General features: G+C 47.2%; 1 protein-coding gene across 1 annotated transcript; it reads right to left on the reverse strand.

Moving 5' to 3' along the window:
• Positions 1-180: 180 nt before the first annotated feature.
• RBM42 (RNA binding motif protein 42) lies at positions 181-8,267 on the reverse strand. Its single transcript, XM_021700837.2, is given in 11 exon segments — positions 181-428; positions 521-715; positions 3,050-3,167; positions 3,477-3,809; positions 4,219-4,260; positions 4,262-4,395; positions 4,474-4,539; positions 6,123-6,197; positions 6,305-6,389; positions 7,688-7,832; positions 8,049-8,267. Coding segments are annotated over 11 exon segments (1,434 nt in total). The 5' UTR covers positions 8,177-8,267; the 3' UTR covers positions 181-315.
• Between the last annotated feature and the right edge of the window lie 6,076 nt (positions 8,268-14,343).

Below are 14,343 nucleotides of genomic sequence, written 5' to 3' on the forward strand. Positions count from 1 at the left end.
GCTGCACTCAGCATGCACGTAAAAGAGGCTTCAGGAAGATGTGATGGGCGCACAGTAGGGATGGAAAAAATGCCCATCTGCATGTTTGTCTAGGTAAACTTTTAAAGCCCCACACTATTTACTATTCCCAGATTGGGGGATGTCAAGCCCTGCTCCCCAAAGAGTGCTTCCAAGCCCAGCCAGGGACGGAAATAACGTAAATTTATTGAAACTGGTTTTGGGGAAGGTGGGTGGGCGGATAGTTGGGGATCTTCCAAAGATCTGGGAGAAGAGCCAGCGCCCGGCCAGGAGGGAGCGGGTGCCTGGCCACAGACCCTATCTCAGGCCCAGTTTCTTCTTCTCCTTCTGCTTCTTGCGTACCACATCCAGGTTCCGGTCCTTCCACATACTCTTGCGCAGCTTGATGGGGCGTGAGCCCACATACTTCCCTGTGGGAATGGAGGGTTCAAGGTCAGACTAGAGGTCAGGCTTAGGCCTGATGCTGGTCACACCCACGGTCCCTGAGAGAGGCCTCACCCACCGTTCATCTCACGCATGGCGCGCACGTAGTCGCTGGGGTCCTTAAAGCTGACAAAGCCATAGCCCTTGGTCTTGCCTGTGCGCTTGTCTCGGATCACCTTAGCCTTAAGGAAGGATGGGAAGCGGCTGAAGGCGCGTGCCAAGATGTCATCATTTACTTCATTGCCCAAATCCCCACAGAAGATCCGGAAGTCATCTGGGGTTGGGAAAGAGGAGGTCAGAAGATACAGAAGTCTGGCCCTGTGTCTGCCTTATTTAAATAGCCCCCCTGCTCTGGAGGCATCCCTCAAACCCTCCTCCCTCTGTATCCCCAGCAGTCTCAGGCTGGGGCCCTCTCCATAATAACAGCCAACATCTGTAAGGTATTTACCCTGTGCTAGGCTCTTGGCTAAGTACTCGCGAGGTTTTAACACATCCAGAACTCCCAATGGCCCTTTTACACTAAGGCACAGAGAAGTCATGTTACCTGCCCGAAGTTACTCAACCAGGTAGTGGCCGAGCTAGGACAAGAACTTAGGCACCTGGCTCCAGAGTCTTCACTTTTAACTACCTGCACTGCCTTTCCGCACCCCAGGGCTATCTCGCCCATTGCCATAATGAAGGCTCCTCTCTCCTAGCCCTGGCCTCTCCTCTGAGCCCCTGGCATCCCTTGGTCTCCTGGACAGCTCCCCATGGATATCCCCAAAGCTCCTGACACCCGTTTGCTTTCTCTGCAAAGCCCACCCTAATTCCCCGAAACATGAACACGCTGTCTGATCCCTCTCCAAGGCTGACCTCAGCTGCCATTCCCGAGCATATCCCCCGGGCTGGGCCTGAACCAGACCAAACACACTCAAGCCCAAAGCATCTCTTCCCTGACAAGGCACATGCTATTATTATCCCCTTGCTGGAGTGAGGAAAGGAGGATAGAAAGGCTAAGTGACTTGCCCAAGATCACAGAACTAGGGTCTACAGCCTGCACTGACCACATCTAGGCTGACGCTGCCATGCCCTGGCTTGGGGCAGGTAGACGTCAGGTCTGCTTCCTCAGCCAGCACTGTGGCTGCCCCACAGCTTCTGTGGTGATTAACGACACTCTCCCGGAACAAGTCAGACCGCCCTCAGAGGAAATGGTCTGGTAAACTCAGAGGGAGGGGTCTTCTACAAAACAACCGGGCTGGACACTTCAAAAAACTGTTACACACAAGACAAAGTGGTAGGAGGGAGACCATTCTTATTAAAAGATAATCTAGAGGGCACCTGGGTGGCTCAGTTGGTTAAGCGACTGCCTTCGGCTCAGGTCATGATCCTGGAGTCCCGGGATTGAGTCCCGCATTGGGCTCCCTGCTCAGCGGGGAGTCTGCTTCTCCCTCTGACCCTCCCCCATCTCATGCTCTCTCTCACATAAATAAATAAAATCTTAAAAAAAAAAAGATAATCTAGAGACTGAAAACTGCATGCATCCTGATTCACAGGAAAAGATGGCTGTAACAGATGGTTTAGGGACAACTGGGAAAACTTAAACATAAAGGGAATATGAGATACCATAGAATGACCATTCATTTTCTTAGGAATGTTAATGATATTATGATATAAAAGAGACTGTCACTTTTCTTTTTCTTTTAAGATTTTATTTATTTATTTGACAGAGAGAGACACAGCGAGAGAGGGAACACAAGCAGGGGGAGTGGGAGAGGGAGAAGCAGGCTTCCCGCCGAGCAGGGAGCCCAATGCTGGGCTTGATCCCAGGACCCTGGGATCATGACCTGAGCTGAAGGCAGACGCTTAACGACTGAGCCACCCAGGCGCCCCTAGACTGTCACTTTTCTTAGGAGATGAATGCGGAGGTATTTAGGAGGGAAGTGATAACTTCATTTATAACTTGCTCCAAATGACTGAGCAAAATCCAGAAAAACCATACATACACATAGAAGGATAAAGTGAATACAGCAAAATGTCAATTGCTGAATCTAGGTGCTGGATATACATGGCTGTTCTCTGTGCAATTCAGTGTTAAAAAAATTTTTTTTAAGATTATATTTATTTATTTGACAGCGAAAGAGCACACCACACACAAGCAGGGGGAGTGGCAGGCAGAGGGAGAGGGAGAAGTCGACACCCCACTGAGCAGAGAGCCCGATGTGGGGCTGGATCCCAGGACCCTGGGATCATGACCTGAGCCAAAGGCAGATGCTTAACTGAGAGAGCCACCCAGGCGCCCCTAGTGTTTAAAATTTTTCATAAAAAGCTGAGAGGAAAAAAAAATGCTCTTTTACCTTTAGCAAGCCAGGCCTCTCATGAATAAAACAGAGTTCAGAAAGTCCTAGGTGCCAATTGCCTCTACCACATTCTGTTCAGTGGTTAGGTGAGGGCCTGCCCCTCAGAGCCATAGTCTAGCCCTCCACCATGTAGGCAAATAACAGGGCCTGCCCTATAGAGAGGCGGCAGTTGTGGAGTGACCTGGTTTACCTTCCCTGTGTCTGCCCCAAGGAGGAGACCTTGGTGCGTCCTTGACTGAGCAATGCCTGGCCCTGCACTTGGGCCCCCTTACCTGCATCCCACTCCAGCAGGCTGGGGTCCTCCCAGCTGCTCCCAGCTGCTGTGCGAATGCACCGTTTCAATTTCTCTGGCTTTCCTTTCTTTTTGTCCTCACCCAAGGGCTCTGGGACCTGTAGAGGAAGGGGGATGGGGGGCAAAGGGCTTGGACCCATGTGTCCCTTTCAGGCTCCCCCACCTGCCTATGCCCCTCACTCTCCTGCTTCCATAATTAAAGAACTGGATGTACTTCTGAATGTGAGGTACCTGTGTCTGCCTCCTTCTCTCCCATGTCCTCCCAGCCCCTCCAATTTCCTGGGTCCCTCCTCCCTCCATCAGTAGAGGGCTACATGTGTTTCTGGATGTGGAAGGCCATGCGTTCTTGTCTGCCCTCCCCGCCCTTTCTACTTGCCTTCCCCCTGACTGCTATGCTCCCTGCTTACCTCAAGAGCCATGAGGCCAGGGGGTGGCTCAGGCCGTGGGGGCCGGGGTCGTGGACGCAGGGACAGGAGCTCAGGAATGCGCAGTGGGGGCAGTAGGCCTCGTACAACTTCCAGTGGGAGGGGCAGGGGTTCAGGCTCAGGCAAAGGCATGGCCAGGGCCAATGGCAGGCTGGGCCCAATGACCGCAGGGCCAGTGGGGGCACCTCCTGCCCCAACAGCCACCGCTGCGCTAGCCTCCTCCAGCCCGGCTGCTGCCGCCACCACTGCCTCTTCCTTCTCTTTCAGGCCCAACCCCAGGCCCAGCCCCAGCTCTCGAGGTGTTGCTGGCTCCTCCTGTGGGCAAGGGGAGACAAAGAAGAGCGCCCTTTCAGAGGCTCAGACCTTACTCTCATCCTGTACAACAAAGCAAGGGCCTGAGGCCAGAGAACAGACGAGACACCTAGACATAGAAAGGAGTCTCTAGTCAGAGACAGACACAGGGACAAAGATACCAGGACAGAAAAATAGAGAGGGACAATCAAAAGAAAAATAGAGATACAGGGACAGAAACAACCCACGGCCTGTGTTTCTCTCTCTACTTTCCTCACAAAAAGAAAGAAAAACAGATTAGGCACAAAAAGAAATAGAGACTGAGACAGAGTCCGAGAGTGAGAAGGCAGACTTAGACATGGCCCATCAAGCCAGGATTGAGCATCTCCCCACCCTTCACACCTCTGTCCATGAGCTCCCTGTCCACACTTACCAGGGGAGGTCTCAGGGCAGCCATGGAGCCCAGGGGGGGGCCCTGGGGCCCGAGCCATCGGTGGCAACATCATAGGTGGTCCGGGGGGGCCAGGCAGAGGGGGGCCCACAAGGGCCTGGTGAGGGGGCCGCAGGGCCATAGGGCGGGGACCACCTGCTGCGGAAGAAAGAGCAGAATCTGTCAGGGTGTTAGTGGGGGAGTTGGAGGGCTTAGGGGGAAGTTATGTGGCAGAGATGATGACCCTGGCCCCCTCACCTGCTCTCTGTAGCACGTGGGGGACGAAGGCCGGACGCAGGATAGGGGCCCTCTGGGGGGCCACAGCTGTGGGAGAGAGAGATGGGGGTGTGTGTCATGGGGGACCGGGGCACTTGAGGTGAGGTGTGTGTGTGTGGGTACTCTCAGCATCCAAGAGATCCTGGAGAAGAGTCTGGGGAACCTTGTGGGAGATACAGGAGTCTTTCCATTTGTTCATTCAGCAAAAATTTACCACTGAGCATCTCCTCTGGGTCTGTCCCTTTCCTGGACAATACTAGGGACACACTGAAAGACCCAAGGCTCTCAGGGAGCTCCTGGTCCCGGACAGGAGGGAACAGACCCATCATCAGAGAGTGACAGCCCAGAGTGATCAGGGCCAGGATGGGGTAAAGCCCAGGCAGGGGGATTGGAACTAGGAGGGGGAAGCCTGGGGAGTGGGGGGAGCCCAAAGGAGCCCTCTGACCTAGCCAGGGTGGCTAGAGGCTTCCTGGAGAAACAGACCTGTGAGCTCAAACCTAAAGGATAATAAAGACCCAACTGCCTTTGGTCAGGCAAAGGGTGACTAGAAAGACAACTGGCAAGGGGCACATTCACAAATAAAATTTTTTCCCAGTTCAGTTTAGTATAATTTTAATAGCAGAAGTTGAAATTTTGGAGAGCATCATAAGAGAATGGTCAAAAGGTCAGTAGGCGTCCAAGCACAGCATTGTTGGCTGGACCATGGATGTCCTCCTGAGGACAGCAGGGAGCCACAGCAGGGCTGGAAGCTGGGCAGTGTGACCAGGTCAGATGTGCATTTTGATCAAGACCATACTAAAGAATAAAAGATGTTGAGATTTCTCAGACATCAGATAAAAAAAGTATAACAGGAATTAAGTAACACAATCAGCAAGTTTGATCTAATAGAGATTGTACCAGAACTTTACAGAACATGTATTCTTTTCATACATATAAGGAAGTAGTGTCACAAAAATTGACCGTGTGTATAAAGGTCACCTTGACAACAAAAAGTAAGAATGACCTGTGGAGAGGACAGATCTTAGTTAACTTGATTCTGATTTAGTTAATAGGCTTTGGAAGATTATAGTTGGGTGACAGTGAGCAGGGGAGAAAAGGGAGGTCAACAAGAACACTGTGGGCATATTCTAGTAATGCTTAGGGCTCCTGAGGAGTATATGGGGGATCTCTCTGTAAGGGGCCAGGTGATGTAGGGTCTTGACTGCCAGATGAGGAGCTTGGTGCTTATTTGATGGTTTATTTATCCCATCAACAGACAGTACATAATGCTTACAATGTGGCAGGCACCAAGACTTTTGTCCCTCATGGAGCTTGTATTTTAGAGGAAATAAAAGGTGATAGCCATAATGAGTAAATTGTATAGCTTGTTACAAGGCATTAAGTGCTATGGAGAAACACAGCAAGGAGTAGGGATTAGGAGTAATGATAAGGGGGTTGGTTTGCAATGATAAGTGAAGCCTTACTAAGGCCAAACTGACAAGTACATGATGAGGTTTGTGCTTTAGAAAGATGGTAATGTCAGAGCGAGGATGAAATGAAGTGGCTGAGTTAGCGCAATGATGTCGGCAAGATGCTGCAGTAGTCAAAACAAGAGTGCTTGGTCAAATGTGGGGTTCCCGGCCCAGACCTACCTGCTCGACGCAGGAACATAGCTTCTCGAGCCTCTGGACTGTCCAGGTGACTCCGATCACCAGGGCCAAAGCCAACTGTTGGAATAGGAAGAGACAAGGATGGTGGGAGGAGCGTCCCAGGCATCCCTTTTTATCACCCTGCCTGACCCCTGGCTCCCTCTCCTCCACCACTCCTTGCTTACCTGGACCCACAAAAGGAGGGCCACCCACCATGGGAGGAACCACTGTGGCTGCAGCAGCTGCCCGGGCCTCCAGAGTCTGTTGGACCTGTTGGGGAGGAAATTGGGGTGAGTGCCCTCAAGGTGCCCTGGCTGGCTTACCCTGGGAGGCCAAGGGTTTCATTCTTTGCATTCTGTGTGGGGCTGGCTATCTGTCAACCTTAAGTCTAAGTTAAAATGTCACTTTTCAGGGAGGCTTTTGGGATCATACTAGTGAAAGCTGTCCTTAGCCCCTCCCAGTAGCAACTTTTCTTGTTATCCTATTTCATCTTCCTCAATGCATTTAACACTATCTGAAGTTATGTCCTGCCTGTCCTTCTCATCTCCCATGCCTCCACCCTGGTCCAAGCCATTATTAACTCTTGCCTAGATGATTATGGTAGCCTCTTCTTCAGTCTCCTTGACTCTGCCTTAGCCCCCTTCAGTCTGTTCTCCAAACACAGCCATAGTTAGTTAATATCTAAGTTGGACCATATTACCGCTCTGCTCAAAATCCTTCAGCAACATCCCATCTCAGAGTAAAAACCAAGGTCTTTATGGTGGCCCACAAGGCACTATCAGGTCTGGTCTCTATCACCTCTCTGTCCTCATCTCCTCCCACTCTCCCTCTTGCACGCTCTACTCTAGCCACACTGTTCTCTCTGCTGTTCCTTGAACATGTCAGGTATGCACCTGTGTCGTGGCTCTTGCACTGGCAGTTCTCTCTGATGGGAATGCTCTTCCCCTAGATATCTCCATGGTTCCCTCCATCATGTCCTTTATATCTTTGATTAACTGCCACCTCCTCAGAAAGGCTTTCCCTGACCACGCTGATAAACCTCTGCGTTTCTTACTTTAGTTTGACCTGTCTTTCCCCAGTAAAATGTAAACCCCAGAAAGGTAGCGATTGTTTTTCTCTATATTATATTTCTCTATATTGTTATGTGCTTAATGCCTAGAATAGTGCCTGATGCATAGAAGGCACCCAATGATTACTGACAGAATAAACAAGTTTCATTTACTTCTTTTCCTTTTAGTAGTCTCTCTCCACTAGTCATCCATAGCTTACTATTAAGCAGGTCAATGTGACTAATGAGATAGAGGAACTATTTAACTTAAATGTAAATTTTAAATAGATACAGAATATCTTTATCATTACAGAAAGTTCTACCAGACAACATGCTCTAGAATATAAGCTCCCAAAGGGCATAAATATTGTTTGCTTAGTCGTTACTGTGTTCTCAGTGCCTGACACATAAAACATTTGTCATGCTAATCGATAAGTCAACATGTCAATAGCTCTCTGTATACAAACACTGCGTTCAAGGCACTGTGCTCTCTTATTTATATGCCTTAGCTCAGCCGTACCTGCTGGTAAGTGTTGGTTGCGATAATTGGGCGGATCACAGGAGCTGCTGGAACCTGCATCGCTTCTACCGTGGGGACCGTGGGCACCGCAGGCACAGCAGTTGGGATGCCGGTTACCGGAGCCCCCAGAACTTCCTGCTCAAACCTAAGGAGGCAAAACCGACACCACAGCTCAGGACCTCGCATTAATTCTGAAACGCTGGGTATACTGCGATAGCGCCTTCACCCCTTCTTACTCCCACCCCCACAATCCCAAAAGTCCCATTTCCCCATGACAGAGCCGCGTCGGGCTAATTTCGGCCTGGAGACTCCAGGGCTCGGTGGCTCTGACTCTGGGACGGCTTTTTATTGCGGGCCTTACAATGCCATCTCCGCCTCCATCTCCTTCAAGCGTTCCTCCCCGCTCTTGCCCGGCATGCCGGCGCCAGGGCCCGGAACCACAGGTCCTCCTGCACCCGGGAGTCCCGGGGCTGGCCCCGCCCCGGCCATCGCTGCTGCCGTCGCTGTCGCCACTTCCACCGCCTCGGCTCAGCGGCCTCGGCCAGTTCCGCGGTCTACTCTCTAATCTTGTCGGGGTTGGCGCCCGTGAATGACGTATCAGTGAAAGCGACGGGCGCTGGTCCATGACATCATACGGAGCAAGGCCAATGAGAATCTGGCCACACCTGGAGGGCCCACCCCGAGGAAGAATATAGACCAATCAGAGTGTCGGAAAAAGGAACCGATGAGGAGCCTGGTTCTAAGTACGTGCCGCTAAGTGAGGCGGCCACGCCTTCATTGGAGGAATAAGGGCTGATGAGAGCGCTGTAAAGTCGTTGGCCCGGTCCCTAAAGAGAAAACTGGACTTTTGAGAGCTCAGAAAAGTTCGGAGGCTCCGCCTGTGCCACTGAGGCTCCTTCCGGAAGTGTTAAAGCCCACTGAGGTCCACATCAGCCCGGGGCTGGGTGAGGCTAGAGAGTGGTGAATGCCGTGGCCTTGCAGTCGGTAGAGACACACTACCGGACAGCGACTTCCGGGAAGACAAGGGTCAGGATGTGGGAAGCGCAGAGGGGGCACCTGACCCAGGCTTTCTGGGGAAGGTGACGTCTGAAGATTTGCTAGATGAAAATGGAGATGTTCTGGGTGGGAAGAATAGTTCGTGTAAAGGCCGAGAGAGTGGTAAAATGCGTCACCTCATAGTGTGTGTAGGTTTGGTCGCTGTGTCCTTTCTTGGGACACAGCTGATCCTTATTGTAGTCTTCAATGTGTTTTATTACGAATATTTAAAATACACAACACTAGGGGCGCCTGGGTGGCTCAGTGGGTTAAGCCTTTGCCTTCGGCTCAGGTCGTGATCCCAGGGTCCTGGAATCGTGCTCCCCATCTGCTCCCTGCTCAGCGGAGAGCCGACTTCTCCCTCTCCCTCTGCCTGCTGCTCCCTCTGCCTGCTGCTCCCCCTGCTTGTGCTCGCCTGCACTCTCTCTGTCAAATAAAATCTTAAAAAAGAAAAATAAATAAAATACACAACATTAGAAAAGAATGTAACAAACCTCCAGGTACCTCTCAGCAATTACTAATATTCTACCCTTTTTGTTTCACCTATATCTCTCATAATTATTATTACTATTATTATTTCCTGGAGTATATTAAAGCAAATTCCAGACATTAATAAATTCACCCATAAATGCTTCATGATAGATCTCTAACAGATAAGGACTATTTAAGAGAAAAGAGCATTTTCATACCCAAGAAAATTAATTTCTGGTTCGTTCCCGGGTTCGGCACCACAAAAACAAAAACAAATAAAAAACGAAAAGAAAAAAAGAATATTAATTTCTTAGTATCGTCTAACATCCAGACTGTTAAAATTTCCCTGCCTCAAAATGTCTTTGTATAAAATCAGGCTACAAATAAGGTATGCACGTTGCATTTGGTTGTTTGGTGGGTCTTTTTTTTTTCCCGTCAAAACTTACTTTTACTGGCTGTCTTGGTTTCTTGAAGTCCCAGGTCTAAATCAGCAGTAATGAATGCTTTGTTAAAATACTGGCTTTTGGGGTGCCTGGGTGGCTAAGTTGGTTAAGCATCTGCCTTGGGCTCTTTATTACATCATTTTTGTCAGTATGGACTCACGGATATCTTATACTTTGGGTTATAATTCAATACTACTTTAGTTATTTTGTTGCCGAAATTGTTCCAGCATTTAAAATGTTCAGTCTTTTTTAATCTATAAATTTCCCTCCCCCGACTTTTTCTTCCTTCCTTCCTCCCTCCCTTTCCTTCTTTTCCCCCTCATCCCCACCTTTTTTGCCTTCTATTTGTTGAAGAAACTGGACCAGTTGTCCTATAGGATATCTTACATTTTGGGTTTAACTGATTATATTGTTTCATTTGTTCCTCACTGCCCTCTCCCCCCTTTCTTATATAGTGTATTGACAGCTAGAAGCTTGATTAGATTTAGGTTTTATTTGGTGAGAGAATACGTCCTCCAAAGTGCTATTGTAATGTATCTTACTGTATTCTGTCAGGAGCACATGATGTCTAGTTGTCTTCCTTTGGTGCCCTAAGACTGATCAGTGTCATCCTGCTCCATCTTAAGATGCCCAATCAGCCTTTCCACGACTAGCTTTAGCAGCCCTTGATCATTATTACCTGCATCTACTACTTTGTTGATATATGTAAAACAGTGGTTTTCAAATTTTATTATTCTCTGTAATGATCAGTTATTCTTTCATAAATAACTTCCCCCTTATCAAGAATTTGGTCACTTGTTCAGATACAGGAAAGACATGCTTGATTCTTTCCCTATTTTATGAAAAAAAAAAAAAAATCAAAACGACTTGGTTCCTAGCACCCTTCAAAGGTGACCAGTGAGGTATTGTATGAACACTAATATGAACTTACATTTTCAAACATATTTCATGTGCTTCAAATCATTGCAGTCGCTCTAGTTGCTGCTCAGGATGTCCCACCTTTGGCCAGTGGCAGCCACTTCAGACTGACTCCTGAGTCCTTCTGACTCAAACTCACTAGTCTTGGAGGACTTCCTTGCTTTCTGGCACATGATGCCTCATACTCATTTGCCAATTTCCTGTCCCAGACCTGGAATCAGCTGTTTCCCCAAAGATCCCTGGTTCCATCTAGTAAAAAATGGCATTTAGAGTCCACAATCTGGGGTCGGTTGCTCATTATTACTGGGTTATCATATTTAGACCTTTTCTGTGGTCTGAGCTAGGGAAATACATATTTTCTAGAAAGAGAAAAACCCACAAGTTCAGTCTGCTATTTCTAAGTCAAATGAAAGATTACAGGGTTAAAGTTAAAGTTTACTCCTTTGATTTGATACTTCATTTACGTTAAAAGTTTGGTCCTCAGCAGGGCACCTGGGTGGCTCAGCCGGTTAAACATCCGACTCTTGATCTCAGCTCAGGTCTTGACCTCAGTGTCGTGAGTTCAAGCCCCTCATTGGGCTCCACGCTGGGCATGGAGCCTACTTTAAAAAAAACTTGGTTCCCAGTAACATTAGCACAAATACTTATTTGCTTTAGTCAAGGATATAATTTCAAAATATATAATGTAGGTCTCAAAAATGTAAACTCTATATTTTTATCAAAATAAAAACCAGTATTACTACAAACAAGACTAATACATGCATTTTAAGATTGTATTGCAGTTCTTTTTCCCTTAGGATGCATGTACCACTGGAGGCATCAAGTGAAAGTACTATTTTATTTACTTTATTTTTAAGGATTTTGTTTATTTATTTGGCAGGGAGAGAGAGAGAGCAGCAGAGGGAGAGGGAAAAGCAGACTTCCCGCTGAGCAGGGAGCCCAATGTGGGACTCAATCCCAGGACCCCAGGATCATGACCTGAGCTGAAGGCAGATGCTTAACTGACTGAGCCACCCAGGCGCCTTGAAAGTACTATTTTAACCTAACCTGGAATACTTCTTATCTGAATCAGTTGTGCCACCAACTTGATATAGCTAGGTTCATTTGTTTGTTTTCAATTTTTAGGGATTTTTCTCACTTTTTTAAATTCTGAAAAATTAGATGTTTCCACAGTGCAAAGTATGAAACTGTATATTCAGATGTTTAGCTTCCATCCCTGTCCCTTTTACCTTATTCTCTTCTCAACTATCTCAAAGTGGCAGACATTATCCTTAATACTTCAATATGCATCCTCTAAGAATAGTCTCCCACCTAAACACAGTGCCATTATCCCAGCAAAGACATTTAACAAAGACACAGTAATATTCTCTAACATGTTTCCCATTCCCAATTTTCAAATTTCCTGTTGTCCCCAAAATGTACTTTCACTGAAAAAAATTCCATGGTTCAATCAAGACCCACCTTGCATTTGTCATGTCTCTTTTAATCTAAAGCAGTCCCCACCTGAGCCCCATTGACCTTTTGAAGAAAAGTCTAGTTGTTTTGTATATGGACCCCCAACTTGTATTTCACCCAGTATATCTTTGGGGTAGAATCCAAAAGTGGGATTGTTTAGGCAAAGAGTAAATGCGTATGTAGCTTTGCTGGAGATTGTCCCATAGGTGTTCCACATTGCCTGTCCACTGATGCACCAAGTGTTGTTTTCCCACAGCCTTGTCAACAGTGAGCTTCCAAAATTTTGGGTTTCCTTTTTTGCAGTCTGATAGGTGGAAAATGTATCAAAGTAGGATTTTAATTTGCTTTTATTATATTGAATTGGAGGATATTTTCTGAGAATTGTCCGTTTACTTTGCCAACTCTTCTATGGACTTTGAATTTTTCTTTTCCACTTTGACATACACACGTGTGCGTCTGCACACACACATCCCTTTATGATACAAATTGCAAATTCCGCCCCCAATTTATCATTTTTTTATTTTGCTTTTTTTTTTTGCCATGCAAAAGTTCTTTAAAAATTTTTATTTATTTATTTATTTAGAGTGTGTGCAAGCAGGGGGAGGGGCAGAGGGAGAGGGAGAAAGAGAATCCCAAACAGACTGTGCTGAGCAGGAGCCCAAGGCGGGGCTCAGTCCTACAAACCCGAGATCATGACTTGAGTGGAAACGAAGAGTCAGCCACTCAACTGACTGAGCCACCCAGGCACCCTGCAAAAGCTTATTTTTATGTTCTCATCAATAATTCCCCTACTGCATCTGGATTTTGAATCATATTTAGGAAAGTCTGCCCAACTTCTGGTTTATAGAGAACTTCACCTTCATGGAGCTCACATTCTGTTTGGAGGACAACAAAGGATAAATAAAATAGAACACAAAGTATGTTAAAAGATGTACTATGGAGAAAAATTAAGCAGGGAGGGGGGGACAAGGACCCCCATGTTCAGTCTTGGCTAGGAGCCAAGATGAAGAGACGAGGGGAACACTAAGGTGGCACATGGGAAAGGAGATACGGTAAAGACATAAAGATGTCAAATCTCCCGGGCGCCTGGGTGGCTTAGTTGGTTAAGGGACTGCCTTCGGCTCAGGTCATGATCCTGGAGTCCCGGGATCGAGTCCCGCATCGGGCTCCCTGCTCTGCAGGGAGTCTGCTTCTCCCTCTGACCCTCCTCCCTCTCATGCTCTCTGTCTCTCATTCTCTCTCTCTCTCAAATAAATAAATAAAATCTTAAAAAAAAAAAAAAAAGATGTCAAATCTCCCTCATTTGTAAAGTTATTGTAAACCCAGCAAAACTCCCATCCGTGTTTGTATTTTTTCTGGAACAAGGCAGGTTGGGTATAAAGTTCATTTGCTAAGTTCAATTAGCAAGAAGAGACAGGGAAACCTCAAGAAATTAGAGCAAAACAGCAACCAGCCATTTTAGATACTAAAACACAAAACCTTTATAATTAGAACACTCCCAAAATTTTGGAAGCTCACTGTTGACAAGGCTGTGGGAAAACAACACTTGGTGCATCAGTGGACAGGCAATGTGGAACACCTGTGGGGCAATCTCCAGCAAAGCTACATACGCATTTACTCTTTGCCTAAACAATCCCACTTTTGGATTCTACCCCAAAGATATACTGGGTGAAATACAAGTTGGGGGTCCATATACAAAACAACTAGACTTTTCTTCAAAAGGTCAATGGGGCTCAGGTGGGGGCTGCTTTAGATTAAAAGAGACATGACAAATGCAAGGTGGGTCTTGATTGAACCATGGAATTTTTTTTTTTTTTAAGATTTATTTATTCATCCACTTGAGAGAGAATGAGAGAAAGCACATGAGAGGGGTGAGAGTCAGAGGGAGAAGCAGACTCCCCGCCGAGCAGGGAGCCCGATGCGGGACTCGATCCCGGGACTCCAGGACCATGACCTGAGCCGAAGGCAGTCGCTTAACCAACTGAGCCACCCAGGCGCCCGAACCATGGAATTTTTTTCAGTGAAAGTACATTTTGGGGACAACAGGAAATTTGAAAATTGGGAATGGGAAACATGTTAGAGAATATTACTGTGTCTTTGTTAAATGTCTTTGCTGGGATAATGGCATTGTGTTTAGGTGGGAGACTATTCTTAGAGGATGCATATTGAAGTATTAAGGATAATGTTTGCCACTTTGAGATAGTTGAGAAGAGAATAAGGTAAAAGGGACAGGGATGGAAGCTAAACATCTGAATATACACTGTTTCATACTTTGCACTGTGGAAACATCTAATTTTTCGTAATTTACAAAAGAAAAATCCCTATGAGAGTCAG

Source organism: Neomonachus schauinslandi, chromosome 16 (assembly GCF_002201575.2).
Source record: "Neomonachus schauinslandi chromosome 16, ASM220157v2, whole genome shotgun sequence".
NCBI classification, from domain to species: domain Eukaryota; kingdom Metazoa; phylum Chordata; class Mammalia; order Carnivora; family Phocidae; genus Neomonachus; species Neomonachus schauinslandi.